Source organism: Rhipicephalus microplus, chromosome 2, assembly GCF_043290135.1.
Source record: "Rhipicephalus microplus isolate Deutch F79 chromosome 2, USDA_Rmic, whole genome shotgun sequence".
Taxonomy (NCBI): domain Eukaryota; kingdom Metazoa; phylum Arthropoda; class Arachnida; order Ixodida; family Ixodidae; genus Rhipicephalus; species Rhipicephalus microplus.
In genome coordinates, this window is record NC_134701.1 from 154,880,472 (window position 1) to 154,895,094 (window position 14,623).

The 14,623-nt window shown below is 45.6% G+C and overlaps 1 protein-coding gene across 1 annotated transcript in view; it reads right to left on the bottom strand.

Moving 5' to 3' along the window:
• Window positions 1-408: 408 nt before the first annotated feature.
• LOC119170673 (uncharacterized) overlaps window positions 409-14,623 on the bottom strand; it is a 34,728-nt gene continuing 20,513 nt past the window's right edge. Inside the window, exons 3-5 of the mRNA XM_075886917.1 lie at window positions 10,355-10,491; window positions 6,159-6,400; window positions 409-4,713 (exon numbers count right to left, since the gene is read on the bottom strand). Coding sequence (XP_075743032.1) covers window positions 4,637-4,713; window positions 6,159-6,400; window positions 10,355-10,491 — 456 coding nt within the window. The 3' untranslated portion in view covers window positions 409-4,636. The remainder of the gene's footprint in view (window positions 4,714-6,158; window positions 6,401-10,354; window positions 10,492-14,623) is intronic.

The following is a 14,623-nucleotide window of genomic DNA, read 5'->3' on the forward strand; positions in this document are numbered from 1 at the left end:
TCTATATACAGGAGATTTGTACGACAGAGTGAACTCACCTCCAAAAAAAAAAGGTGTAAGTACCCTTTAAGGTTAGTGAGAGCACACCATAAAGGGGTGATGCAGGAGGGTGGCTTGGCCAAGTTTGTCTTAACAATGGCTAAGCTCGGAACAATGAGAGAGTCTTATTGCAGCATAGTGTACTCACTTTACGAAGCATATAGGAGCACTTCAAGGGCTTTAAAAATGTAGACCATGTATGAATGAGGCGGCTATATTATTTGATGAGACTGAAAAATATATGCAGGCTCCATATGGATGCTGGTAGCAGATACAGTAAAAGCTTGTTAATTCGAATTCCATGGGAACGCTGAGCAATTTCGAATTAAACGAAATTCGAAATAATGAAAGTGAGCAAAAATGGGTGGATTTCAGGGGTGGGGTCACGAAAAATATTTATTGGCCAAAAAAGTCCGTGATGACCATCTGCTTCTTTTCTCTGAATGCCACAGCTGCGGCACTCTGTTCCAGCACGCGGACGCGGCGCAGGGAATTCTCTTCACCATCTTCAAAGCTGAAAAAGAGACGCGCCACATTAAGTGCCTCCATCACCGCAGAAGCCGACGGGCGCACAGGCGCTTCGTCATTTTTGTCTTCCTACCTTCTGGCTCTTCAGCATCAGGCTGCGCACCGGCTACTTGAGCGATAATGTCCTCATCAGTCAGGGCATCACACACCGATGCACCGGTGTCAACATCAACATACCTAATCGGCAAAACGTACGCCCAGAAGAGTGTCGCGCAATGCCAGTGGCATGAGCTCCTCAGCCCCATCCACATCGACGTCACAACTATCCTGCACACTTCCAGCTGCAAATCCACTGTGGCGGAAACAGTTTGCGATTGTGGTCGCGGTCACCTGTTCCCACGCGCGCCAACATGTGCATGGCAGTGAGCAGAGTAATGCCGAAGTCCTTCCTGTCGCCCGCGCACAAAATCATTCTCTCCAGCACGTGATGCCTACAAAAGCACTTAATGTTCCTTATCACACCCTGGTCCATTGGCTGTAGGGCCGCAGTCGTATTTGTTGGAAGGAACACCAACTTGGTTGCTCTCAGCTCAACGTCGACTTTGTGCGCTGAACAGTTGTCGACGACAAGAAGAACGCGTCTGCCGCCCAGTTCCATTCGCCTGTCGAATTTCAGTAGCCACTTCCTGAATAAGTCACCTGTAATCCAGGCTTTCTTGTTTGCGGCGTACTCCGTCGGCAGTGAGCGAATGTTTTTGAAGCACCGTGGCTTGAGTGCTTTGCCAATCACAAAAAGGGGGACCTTTTCCGTACCGGTCATATTTGCGGCGACCAGAACAGTGACACGCTCTTTGCTGCACTTGCCACCGGCACAGCTGTCTCCCTTGTTTGTCTCCCTTGTTTGCGATCGTCTTGTCTGGCTGCAACTTGAAAAATAACGCTGTCTCGCTGTGAGACAAAAATAACGCTGTGAAAAATAACGCTGTGAGTAGCTCTCCAAGTACTGCTGCAGGGTGTCGCTTCTCCAAGTAGCGCATGTTTTGGCGTCCACTTCCTTTGCCTCGCCGAATAACGCGCGGAATACGAGATTGTGCCGCTCCCTGAAACGATGAAACTATCCCTCGGAGGCGACAAAGTGTTCAATGTCCAAGCGCAGGGCGAAATCGGCTGCCTTGGCCATGATGATAGAGCCGCTCAATGCGATACTCTGGGCTTTCATTTCTTTAACCCAGATAATCAAAGCTGACTCCAGTTCCGGGAACTTCACTGTCCTTAGCCTTTTTCGACTGGTGCCGAAATCCTCGGCTTCATAGGCGTTTTCAATGGCCGTCCTGTTGCGTATGTAGGTTGACAACGTGCTCGGAGGTATGCCGTGCTTCCTCGCGATTTCGTATTTGCTCGAGTTTCCTTGGTCAATCTCTCGCAAAATCTCCACCTTCTCCTTGACAGCCTTCACGCAGTAGTTTCCCCGTGGCATCTTGCAACTTCGATGCGGAATAAGGCGGCTTGACGGCGTGAATGAACAACGTGCTCGAGGAACAAAGTGACGCTGCCGGGAGCGGCCTAGGACTGCTAGGACTACTCCGCCGACTCCTCAGCGTCCCGTGGGTCCCGCGTACAAGTGGCGCCAGGCGCTGAGATAGCGGGAGGGCTACGGGAAAAAAAAAATTGCACCCTGGATTTTGGAGGCCATACTTTGCTCGCCCTTTGCTTGGAGGCCACTTGAAGCTCGAAAAAACTGGTCGTGCCACCTATCGTTCGACCGTAAAAGCTTCCACTAGTGTTTGACGATGATGACGCTCGGCGGCGCGCGCTTCGAATTATCCGTAGAGGCAGCAATTTCTGTTCGAATTAACGAATCGTTTTACACATGGTCTCCTATGCACTGCGGACCGGACTGCGGCGACCATTTCGAATTATCCGAAATTTTGAATTAATGAGGTGTGAATTAACGAGCTTTCACTGTAGGTGATGAAGGCCTAGACATTGTCAGGTCACAGAGCCCTACCTTGCATTGAGATGTAACATGCCAAAACATTTATCTCCAAGACAACCAATGACCAACAAACTGGCTTCTGCTAGTACTGATAATGAAGTGATAATCACGGAAACGAGCGAACAGTTGAGAGATGTGCTGTGTGTATCTCAGCCACCTTACCAGTGAAATAATCATCAGTGTAGATGAAGCACAATGATAAACACCTCGTGACTTCACCAATAAAAAGCTAGCATGTTTGGGTCATACTATGCAAACTAAAAAGTGTATACAAAAAAGACTGTTGAGGGTACAAACTAGATAGTGATAGCACTTTTTCTGAAGTTAGACGGTTAGACCGGGACCTGGTAATAACAATAGGCCTTCATGATGTATACCTTTAAATACAGCAGACTCTCAGTAACGAAACTATTGCCTCTGCAATGCTTGGTTTCGGGCTTGTATTCTTCTCCCATGTTCACCTCTCAGTAAATGGAACTTTTGTTAAATGGAACACATTTTCCTCGATTATTCATGTTCCGTTTACTGAAAGTCTACTCTATACAGTAAAACCCCGTTCATTCAAACTTCGCGGGACCGGAGAGAATGTCCGAATTAATTGAGGGTACAAATTATCGTGAGTACAATCAAAACACTTGAAAAATGTCTCTTACACCATCAGACTTTTATTTATTAAAAAGTCTGTGATTGCGGTTTGCTTCACAGACGCAATGTGCGACGAAGTCACAATTTTGCGAAGTTCCTGCAGGTGGCTTAGTCCGCGCACACTGTCCAAGGAAACAACCTCTAAGACGGCCAACGCATGAACACTCTCCGTCATTGTGTGCCGTGGACGCTCGTCAGCATCACTTACGTTCCCCTCAACCGAGTCCCCTTCGCCGTCCAAGACTTTGGCGACGATATCGCTGTTGGTCACTGTGCCGGCCATGGCAACATCACTGTTGATTGCAAAGTAATCGCCAAGGAGCACATTAGCTGGCATCATGCTCACATAGCGGTCGTCTTGCTCTTCGCCGGTTTACTCATCGGCCACCACACCCGGATCAGCAGCAACTTGCACGATGCCACTATGCCTAAAGCAGTTTGCAACTACTGCAGGCGGTTTGTTGTTCCACACGTATGTAGCATGTGCATTTCGCTTAGCACGCTTACTTCGTACTGCTTGCCTGACTCCATGCAGAGCAACATCCGCTCGAGTGCCTGCCGTTGATACCGGCTTTTCACGAACTGTATGATTCGCTGGTCCATCGGCTGCAGGGAAGCCGTTGCTTTCGGAGGCAGGAATAGCACTTCAATGTTCTCGAGCCCGGACACCTTCATGTGCGCACTACAGTTGTCTAGCGCGGACAACACCTTCTGAGCTTTGGCCGTAAAGCGGTGCTCGAGCAAACGCAGCCAGGCTTGAAAGAGTTTGGCAGTCATTCAAGCTTTTCTGTTGAACCAGTACTCGACAGGCAGCTGCTTGATATTCTTAAAACATCTTGGCTTTGCAGCCTTCCCTATCACCAGCAGCGGCAGCCGCTCTGTGTCGGTCATGTTAGCAGCCAGAAGAACTGTCACGCGCTCTTCGTTTTCCACCGACGTACGGGTCCCATTAAAAGCAATTGTCTTGTCAGGTAGAGCCTTATAGAATAGTGCTGTCACATCAGCGTTGAAAATGTTGCATGGCTCGTACGTAGAAAGGCACACAGATAGTCCAGACCGCCAGTCCAGCACAACACTTTCGTCAACCGCACCTCTTTCACCACACCCGTTGCGGAACACCAGCCCGTGTCGCTTTTGAAGCGGTCGAACCAGCCTTGCGATGCACTGAAGGAGTCAATGTTCATGGTCACCGCGAACTTCTCTGCTTCTCCGCAGATAAGGGGGCCGCTTAAGGGCAAACTCGCATCACACGAAAAGGCAATCCAGTGCAACAGCGCTTCTTCTAGCTTGAAATGGGCTGCTGTTCGATGCCTCTTTCTTTGGTCGCCAAACATGTCCCCGTCATGCGCTTGCATATTCTTCTCTTCGTTCTTCACGTAAGTGCTCAGCGTGCTCTTCTTAACATAGAACTTTTCCATCACTTCTTATAGAGATGCTCCCGCTTGCAATGCCTTCAATACTTTTACCTTCGCAGCCAAATCCTTTGCTTCATACTTCGCCCTCTTCGCTGCGGGAGTTGGGGCGGCAGGAGACGAAAAAAAAGCTATCCTGGCACTGCACGCGCGCTGGACACGCGGGCGCACAGGAAGTAGGCAACACAAATACACACACACTTACACACACAAAAACGCACAGTGATAAAAACAAAATAAAAACTGGCGAACTTTTCAAAAAACAGCAAACAGTAGGACTGCAGATGGCACTGATCATGTACAGATAAATAATTTAAAGCACACTAGAGGTGAGCAATCCAACTCAACCGTCACGCAAATGTTTTCAACGCGCGAAAAAAAAAAAGGAAAGGCAAATCCGTAGGGTACCCGTTACTTATGACAGCAGCGATACACTGCCTTCCATTTTGGTTGTTAAGACTACCATGTGTATGTGTGCGTTTTTTTTTTTTTTTTTTTTCGGTGCCTCCGAGATGTACTACCCATGGGCGAAGTTTCGAACGTGAGGCGGCATTCTGATCCCAAAGTTGTTTAGGTGCGCTGTCGATTTGGCCGACGAAATTCGCTCCTGCTTCCCCGCCATGGCTCGACCCTGGTCGAGCGTTCAATTAACCGAAGCACGGCAAATTTGTCGAAATTAATGAGTTTTCAGTCATAGGACAATGTACATTTTAGACGGGACCAGATGCAGTGGCCAAACTAACCGAAATTCCGAATTAATGTGGTCAAATTAATAAAATTTTACTGTATATTGTGATGCATCAGGATGAAAAGGCTCTGCAGTCCTGAATGTTTGGTGCTTTGTAGTCTCAACAGAAAGCTGAGATTTGTTTCTTAGTTAAGTTTTTTTAAGTCATTCTCAAGCTCATTGACCAACACAAGCTTGACAATGAACAAGTAATACTCAATTACAAGATTGACTGAAAGTGGGCAGACTGCATGACCCCTATCCCCTATCAGAAACATCACACTATACTAGACATCGAACAGATAAATGTTCCGTTAGCCACTACCCTCTACTACATGCCAAGCTAAATAAAAAACAGACAGTAGCCTAGAGACAACTGCTGACACACGTATTCAAACTTCGCAGTCTTTCACTTCTGCTGCCCAGATGTTTTTTCATCCGATGAGTGTAAAGTGTGTAGAGCCAAAGCAACACTGTAGCACACAGCAAACCCTTTCTAATCGACATCTAATTGCCAGTTTATAGTATTTCATAAGTTCTACCACAGCACGCTCAATCACACACTGTGTACTTAGCCACCAACACGCATATCCTATCGCATTGGCCACCCCTTTTAAAACTCCCCTTGTCCACACGCACGTACAGTCACCTTTGCATCCTTTTTGTTTCTTTGAGCAGCCAAACACTGGAATGACCTCGCACAATATTCTTTCTAACACAAGCTCATCTGCCTTCATGGAAGCAACTGCATGTAAAAAAGCTTTCAGCACGAATTACATCTTGTAACCACTTTTACATGCACAGTTACGTCTTGTATACCCCCAGTCGGGTCTTTATGAAAGTAAGATGAAAAGGAAGTGTGAGAACATACCTGTATTAAACAGAAAGAGGCATCGATGAACAAGGTAGACATAGCAGTCTCGAACCCCGGGGCGCAATGGGAGGTGGCCCTGCTCAGCCACGACCTTGACAATCAACTCTGGTCTCCCTGGCCACCTTGCTGCCAATTTCTGCGCCGCTGCTCCTCTAAAGCTGCCTTCCCGAGCACACGCTTTCACCAACTGGCGCTTTTCCACAGTTATTGCTTTTTGCACAGCTGCAATCGCCTTTCTTCTGCAACAGAAGAAGCCATTGCCAAGACTGCCATTGCAACCATCACCATCACCACACACACGAGAAAAACCAGATGGTTGGATGACATTTTAAAGCTTGTGTGTCACCCGCCACCTTGGGTCATTATGGTGCTACCAGCGTGTGCCTTGGGGCCCGTGCTACAGGCCGCATTATTGTGGTATTCAGAGTGATTTGATAAGCATGCCTCTCTGTTTTTGTGGTCTAGAGTAATAAAATGTCCCAACAGTCTTCGGGCAAAGGTGTCTGACTTTGGAGCAGAAGTTCTGCTGATAGAAGAAGTACAAAAAGGCAGCCAGCAGAAAACAGACAGTGCAAAGGAATTAATCATACTGCCGTCTACTGTGTCAACTGTGTTGAAAAACAATGAAGCTGTGCTCAATGACTTTGAAAAGAACTTCTCAGCAAAGAAAAAAAGGAATTGCACTTCAAAATACTCCAAAGTGGACGGTGCACTTCTACAATGGCTGATGAACGCCAGCAGTGCAGAATCTTCCAGCGCATGAACCTGCACCTAATGCAAAAGGCGAAGATTTCACTCTCCTAAATGGGCCATAAAGAATTCAAGTGCAGCAATGACTGGTTTGAGAGGTTTAAGAAACGACATGATACGACCTAGAAATTTATCGTTTATGAAAACGCAGTTGCGAACCTCGACACTGTAGACTTATGATACCAACATAGGCTTCAAGCTCTACTTGAAAAGCATGAAGGCACAGACATCTACAACCTAGATGAGGCTGCATTTTCCTACAAGACACTACCAAATCGCACATTCAATACCACTAGCAGATTCTCTTCTGGAGGAAAGCAGAGCAAGGAGCACATTGCGGTGTCATTTGGTGCCAATGCAACTGATAAAAACAAGCTTTCTTTGTTGATACTTTAGAGGGCAGAGAAGCTGCGGTGTTTCCAGAATACAACTATTCCCGAGGAATGCAGGAACAGAAGCGACAAGCGAACATGGATAACTGTTGGTATTTTTGAAGCCACGCCGCGGTGGTCTAGTGACCAAGGTCTTGGCTGCTGACCCACAGGTCGTGGGATCGAATCCCAGCTGCGGCGGCTGCATTTCCGATGGAGGCGGAAATGTTGTAGGCCTGTGTGCTTAGATATGGGTGCACGTTAAAGAACTCCAGGTGGCCGAAACTTCCAGAGCCCTCTACTACCGCGTCTCTCCTAATCATATGGTGGTTTTGGGACGTTAAACCCCACACATCAATCAATCTACTTTTGAAAACTACGTACGCCTCAAGAAGGTTTGATGCGAAGAAATGGCAAGCACTTTTCTTAAAAGACTATTGTCCGAGCCACAGGAACATCAACAACTTCAAGGCGACTGCTTTGGAATTTCGGTCTGCAAACACAATTGCGGTATGACAACGAATAGGTCACAGCACCACTTACATGTATCGGAAGCTGTACGGCAAGGCATTTTTTCAGAGCATGTCCACAGCATATGATTCCAGCAAGAGGTACAACATTGACTGGCTTGGTGCGATCGATTTGCTGAACTTTTCGTGAAAAGGACTTGTACATTCGAAGGTCCCCAACTATTTTGTGCATACCTGCTTTCCCTGCGCCATTGTCAGCGAACCTGACGATGACCAGCCTGGCGATGATCGAACTTGCAGCAATCTGTATGAGGCTGTTTATAAAATTGCTGGGCAAGAGGTATAAGGTAACTTCGAGGCATTTCCATTGGCTGACAGTGCTACTGATATGGTCACCCCTGCGATGAATGCGGGGACAGCCAATGCTGCTGGTGGCCCTGACAAGAACAACGAACAGGCAGGCACAGAACCGCATGAACTCCCAACCATGTTGGAGAAGACACAGGAGTGCCTATGCCTGTAGCGAAATGATGTTGAATCCATGGGCGGTGACAACAGCCTCGTGGGACACCTGGTCAAATTGGAGCCGGGGTTGCTCGCACCCAGCTGAGAGTTTGAAACAGCCAAAGCTCACTATTTTTTGTCATTTTTTTGTGCCTGAGCATAGTTTTGCTTACCTGAACACATTTTGTATTTGATTAGACTTCCTTGCAGTATGGGTGCAATTAAGGCTCAACTGCTTCAGGTTCTCTAGAGTGGTCACTTATTTTGAAATACCACCAGCACAAAATTTTCCCGCTATCCTGCTGACTTTTTTGTAACGAGGGATCACTGATTTATATACAATCCTTGGTGACAATCATCCTACCTGTTGACTGGAAAACTGCGTTTGTCATTCCAATCCACAGAGGGGGATCAAGAATGAATGTTGGAAATTACAGACCAATATCTCTAACCACAATAATGTGTGAGGTAATGGAGCACATTTTATAGACTATATTGACAAGGAGGCTGCCACTTTTCTCGCCGCAGCACTTCCTAGCATCTGCAACGTTTCACCGCCCTGTCGGTGTGAGGGGATCTGCGGCAGTCTATGCAGTGTACACACTCAGTACACAAGGTATTGCTGTTCTTCGTGGTACATGGCCAAAACACAGCAACCCTTCGCAAGTGTAGAGGCGCTAGTCAGCAATCGTTAAGCTGTCAGCTTCAAAATGGCAGAAACAGAAAGCAGCGGCAACCCATAAGACATCGCTGCAGCAGTGCTGATGACAGACAAGAGGAAGGTAGAATTGAAATGCATTCCTTGAGCAACCCGTGTAAATTGGTAATTGGCTAGCATTTTTGTTATAGTTGGTTTTGTTAAATTCTATAAGAATGCACTGGCATTAAATTTTCTGACAATTCTACAACTAATGGGCAAAACATGAATGGAGACAAACCAAAACGTACGCCTTTGTCCAGCTGCACTTCAATTGCATGCCTCAGCGTTGAAAATGACTCTTGGGTTTCTTAGCTGTGATTCTTTGAGTTTATTGTTACTCTGCAATCCTTCGCAGATCATCTGGTTCGGCTCAGAACGTCGTAATACAACGTTTCTGCAATGAAGCAAGCCCAAACACCGATGATTGTGTTGAATCGTGTCGTCATCTTAGTAAAAAAATTGTGTCTGGTCGTTCCGTAGGATAACAAATGGATGAACGACAGATGAGCTCGAACTTCCATAAAAAGCAACACAAAGCGAAAATTAAATAAAATCCTTACAGATCTGTAAGCATAGCATGACATAAGTTCATTTCGGCACGAGCAACCCCCTGTGGCGATACACAAAAGTGCTCCCGTTTTCGGTAACATTGTTGTCGTTCTTTTTTAAAAAGCATCACGACGAGCGAAAGCGTCAAAGTAACGCCCTAGCTTTAACGATTGTGGGTTAATTATTTACGACACTCGGGCTGCCGCGAGAAAAAAAAGTGCAGTTGCCATAGAACTGCCCCAGTTATTGTCGCAAAATTGACAAGTCGACAAATGGCGTGCCGTCGAAAGAACGCTGAAGGCACATTCCTGAGCCAAAGAACAGTTTTGTCATGTGAGCCTTTCTGCCATGCAGTGTGAAAAGTGCTCAATCGATAATCTTGTAATTGCACGCGCTTCAATTTCGGTAGCCGCAGGCATTGTAGTTCGAGTGTTGTAGCATGAAAATGGGGTATGTTGGTGTTACAGCAGGCGAATTCTGGGCAAAACATTTCCAGTATTAACCGTCAGCTTTGGCTTCGCTTCTCTTTGCTGCAAATGATGAAGTGTACCAGCACTCCACAAGAATCACAAACTGGTGTAATGAAGGAACGGCCACAAGGACAGACACCACATATTATAAAATATTTGTTGCAAAAGGAGGCCTGTGACCTAAGCAAAGCCATTTCGAAGGAAGGTGCATCTCGCAAGTCTCGAGTGCCAGCGTTCTGTGCCTTTGATAGTAGTTGCCGCAGCCAAACACAGTGCCGTGGCAGCCTGTCGACCTTTTCTCGTCCGATATTTGAAATTTCGGCAGCACGACTGCTTTAGTGCATCAGAAAAAGAAGGAAAAGAAATAAAACCCATTTACCTCTCACGGGGCCCACATGAACAATGCAGCAATCCGCAATCACCAGCGGCGGTGGCCGAACGGTCGATGGAGAGAGAGTGACAGAAATGCGCCGGTTCGAGGCCACGCTCCTGCTCTCCGTGAAAATGGTCTATACTCTGGAATAACAAAACGTTTCATTGAAAACAAAATCTTAATAAATGCGAAGGAGGTTCATGTGCACTTTATCATGACATAGTTTCTAGGCTTGTGTGAATATTTGAATGCTTTTAATATTGGAATGAATAATACAGTATTAGAATTTGCTTTGAACCGAATTTAAGTTATTGAAAATTTCGAAGTGTTCGAAATGAACAAATAGATGCACATCTATTTGTTCATTTCACAAACAATCGTGTAAAGCTGTTTCATGGCAGTAGTCAAATGCTAAGCGGTAAAAACATCTATTAAAATCTACCTATATTAGTTCACATGTAAACTCCTGTAAAAGTGGTTTCATTGCAATAAAATATTAAGCCGTGAAAAAACATAATCAGAGGAAATCCACACTACCGTGAAGCCCCTTTTTGAGGTTAAATAAAAATATTACCCTCACAATGATGAATAATTTAAGTTTAAAAGCTTGTTATACCAACTTACATGCTCTATCTGTAACAAATTTTTAAATACAACATATTATACAAGTTATCACTTGTATCTTACAGGAAGTCAAATCCAACAACTATTCAAAGTGGTCTCCACTTCCCATGAAGAAAAAAAATGGCATCTACATAGGCCTTCTTTCAATTTTTTCATAGAAATGTATAGGTAGTTAGGTAATGATAAGTACACCAATTTTTTATAATATAGGATGTTTATACTATTCACATTGGATTCGAAATTATTTGACCAAAGTTACTACGTGCTTCAAATTCACTCGAACCAGAAATTCACTATTTGCGCAAGCCTACTGGTTTCCACTAATGATTCAGGGGGATGAATTTACAGTGTGTTTTTAGACTTCCATAAGGCATTCAACACAGTAACACATTCGTTTCTTTGCAGCAAATTGAAAAAGCTGAACATTGATCCTGTAGATAATTTATTTATTTATTTATTTATCACATACTGCGGACCAAGTATGGTCCATGCAGAAGAGGGCAATACAGTTCAAAATTCTTCTACATACATACACTTCTGCTGCAGTATACATTCACTGCAGAACAGAATTCATGTACATTAAAAATTCGTGAAAAACAAGGGACAAATACAGGCAAAGAAGCAGACTTAAGCGACAAGAAAAGGGTATAGTTTCATCTCGGCGTGTCGAGCATAGGGGAATCATGGGGCAGAGAATTCCAATCAGAGACAGTTCTCAAGAAAAATGAATACTTGTAAATGTTAGTGCGTGCAAATATAGGTGTAATGCTACGACTATGTTTATGACGTGAAGCCCTGGTTGAGTCCTGTGTTATGTAATCTGGTGCATGCAATCCTGATCTGGAAAAGTATAAAAGGCGGAAAAAGTTAAGCCGTGCAGTTTTCCTTCGATCGGCCAAAAGTTGGAGGTTCTCATCCTGCAACAGGGCTGACGGTGAATCGCGACATCTGTACCGGTTGTATATAAATCGAGCAGCTAATCGTTGTATCTTTTCTATTTTCTGTATATTACCAGCTGTGTGGGGGTCCCACACAATGCTGGCATATTCAAGAGAAGGACGAACTATGACTTTATAGGCTCTAAGCTTTAGTGAACTAGAAGAACGACCCAATTTATATTTTAGAAAGCCATAATGTAGACCATCATATTGTTATAAATAGTAGATTGGCAAAACAGGACAGCCTGTTAACATTAAATTAAACAGTCATCATGCGGAGAGGACAAGAAAATATACCGAAAACAGTGGCACAGCATTTCAATATAGCAGGACACAATTTCAACAATTTCAAGCTCTACATACTTTAGTCAAACTTCCGGTGTGCAAAATATACAAAATCATACCTTATCCATGAGTTCAATACCCTCCAGCCGGTAGGCATAAAAGTTTCTAAAAGGGCTCTTAAATGCATTCGGCATAATACATACACAAAGAAACCCAATGTGAGTTAAGCCCTCCATCTAGAGGAGAGAGAGAGAACACAAGGAGAAAGGCAGGGAGGTTAACCAGGGCTGAGCACCGGTAGGCTACCCTGCACTGGGTAATGAAAGAGGGGAAGGAAAGTTATAGAGGAGCAGATAAAAGGTCACTGACTGGGCCAACGCGTAACAGTTTCACTATTACAAATGATGAAACAAACCGGTGTCTTTGAGAAAATGCAACAGTGCTTTCGTTGCCTTTCGGAAATTGGATTGGCAGTGCCATGGTCCCAATACTTTCTCGACAGTGAAATTACTTCTGTCCAGTTGATTTAAAACACTGCACAGTTGGAGCCTCTCGTTTGTGTATGCCAGGCAGTAACATAAGATGTGTTCAATAGTCTCATCGACGGCAGAGCCGTTGCACTCCGCGCTGCCGGCCATCTCTATCTTAAATGAGTAGGCATTCCTGAAGGCGACACCCAGACGCAGACCGCACAACACTGTACCTTCCTCCCTAGAAAGACCAGAGGGTAGCCGCAGTCGTAGAGATGGATCGAGAGAATATAGTCGATGATGTGCGAACTGTGATGACTGCCACTTCTGGAGTGTCATGTCCTGCGCCAGCTTACTTAGGTATCTAGCCGAGTCAATCCTAGATAAACGTACGGACTCAGGGTTTGCTTGTACGTGTGCATTTCTGGCTGCTTCATTGGCGAGGTCATTGTCGGGGATACCGCAATGACTTGGTATCCACTGGAACACAACGTTGTGTCCTCGTTCGGTCACATAGTGCAGCATTTTTCTAATCTCCCATACTAGTTGTTCGTAGGACCCAAAACGAAGTGCCGAGGAAAGAATTTGTAGAGCCGCCTCGGAGTCACAGAATATTGCCCATCGATTAGCCGGTTGTTGCTTGATATAATCGATGGCACCTCGCAGGGCAACAATTTCCGAACATGTCGATGTGCTCACGTGACAAAGTTTGAAAGTGATGTTGATGTGTCGCGATGGAAGGACAGTGGTGCCGGTGCAGCTAGTCTGGGTGGTAGATCCATTCGTGTATACGTGAATTCTGTCAGCATAGAAAGTGTGTAAACAGTCCATAGTCGCTTGCTTCAAGGCCAAGGCAGAAAGGACTTTTCTATTTCTTATTCCTGGGACGGAAAGGCGCACGTCAGGTTGTCGTAGGCTCCACAAGGCGGACGGTGAACGCGCCAAGGGTATAAAACCGGATGGTAGCAAAGCGTAGTGGGAGCTGACGACCTTAGAGAACGACGCCTGCGGCCGTTGTTCTGGCAGAAATGTCAAGTGGCTCGATACCATCCGTGAAATGTGCCGAACATGTGCTCTCAGCACGTCAGTTGTGACGTAAGTCATAACCGGATGATCCCAAGCCAATATCACTGTTCCAGCGGTTGAGGTAGTTCGTGGTAGGTCGAGACAAACACGTAGTGCCTGTGCTTGCACGCTCTGAAGTGTTTGAATGTTTGTCTTGCAAGTTTTAGAAAGCAGAGGAGAACTGTAGCGCAGTACACCAATAAAAAGTGCTTGGTAAAGCTGTAGCATGGAACTCAATGACGAACCCCATCTTTTTCCAGCGATGACTTTCAGGATGTGTACAATAGATACCAGTTTCGCTTTCAAGCTAGTCACATGAGGGCTCCAAGAGAGGTCGCGGTCAACAGTGATACCTAGAAAACGATGGCTACGCTTGTAAGAGATGGGCTGGCCATCAATGCTTATCGGGTAACTTGCCATCGCCTTGCGCATGAAGGCCACCAGTGCACATTTTTCTGTTGAGACTGTTAGGCCTTGCGTGCGAACATAGTCAGATGCTTGCGACGCTGCCCTTTGTATCCTTGCTCGAATTTGTAGGCGTGTCAATGCAGATGCCCAGACACAGATGTCATCAGCGTATATTGAAACACTGACTGTTTCAGGAATAGCTTCCGCCAGGCCAAGCAAGACAAGATTGAAAAGAACTGGGCTTAAAACACCACCTTGCGGGACGCCATGGCAGGTGTAGTGGTCTGAGGTAGGGCCACCTTCAGTATATACAAAAAAGGATCTTCTTGTCAGGTAGCTTCAGATCCATCGAAACATTCGCCCTCCCAGTGCAATGAACAGCAGTGTGTCTAGTATAGCTTGATGGGAAACGTTTTCATATGCACCTTTCACATCAAGAAAGAGCGAAAGTGCTAGTTGTTTTCTAAATTTATGCTGTTCTACTG